Source organism: Laccaria bicolor, genomic scaffold (assembly GCF_000143565.1).
Source record: "Laccaria bicolor S238N-H82 LACBIscaffold_3 genomic scaffold, whole genome shotgun sequence".
Taxonomy (NCBI): Eukaryota; Fungi; Basidiomycota; class Agaricomycetes; order Agaricales; family Hydnangiaceae; genus Laccaria; species Laccaria bicolor.
This window is the reverse complement of record NW_001889874.1, coordinates 563342-563853: the sequence shown is the minus strand read 5'-3', so window position 1 is coordinate 563853 and position 512 is coordinate 563342. Positions and strand designations below refer to the sequence as shown.

The 512-nt window shown below is 44.3% G+C and overlaps 1 protein-coding gene across 1 annotated transcript in view; it reads right to left on the bottom strand.

The window, feature by feature from the left end:
- Positions 1-284: 284 nt before the first annotated feature.
- LACBIDRAFT_322479 (uncharacterized protein) overlaps positions 285-512 on the bottom strand; it is a gene marked incomplete at both ends in the record, with an annotated part of 5206 nt that continues 4978 nt past the window's right edge. Inside the window, one exon of the mRNA XM_001875523.1 lies at positions 285-343. Coding sequence (XP_001875558.1) covers positions 285-343 — 59 coding nt within the window. The remainder of the gene's footprint in view (positions 344-512) is intronic.

Sequence of the window (512 nt, the reverse complement as noted above, 5' to 3'; positions counted from 1 at the left end):
ATGGGATCATTCAAGTGGAATTCCAGGGGAATCCTGCAGGAATAGAGTCATTCCAGTGGAATTCCAGAGGAATTCCAGAGGAATCCAGAGGAATTCCAGTGGAATCCACAGCATTCCACTGGAATTCCACTGGAATAGGACTGGAATCAAGCAGAGTAAGTTTTTTTCAACTCCAAGCTTATCCTGATGACTTGGCACTCATATTTCCTTATAAAATTCACATGTAGAAGTCATAGATTGAGTTGTAATTTATTTGAAATGTATTACTACACACACTACACAGTTTATCTTAAAGGGAGGGGGTAGAGGAGGGACAAGGTGGGGATGTATTTGAAATGTATTACTACACACATTACACAGTTTATCTTAAAGGGAGGGGGTAGGGGAGGGACAAGGTGGGGGTGTATTTCTATTATTGGGAGGGACAAGGAAGGGGGAAGAACAAGGGAGGGGAGGGAGGAAGGGGGGAAGGACAAGAAAGAGGGAAGGAAGGAAGGGGGAGGGACAAGGAA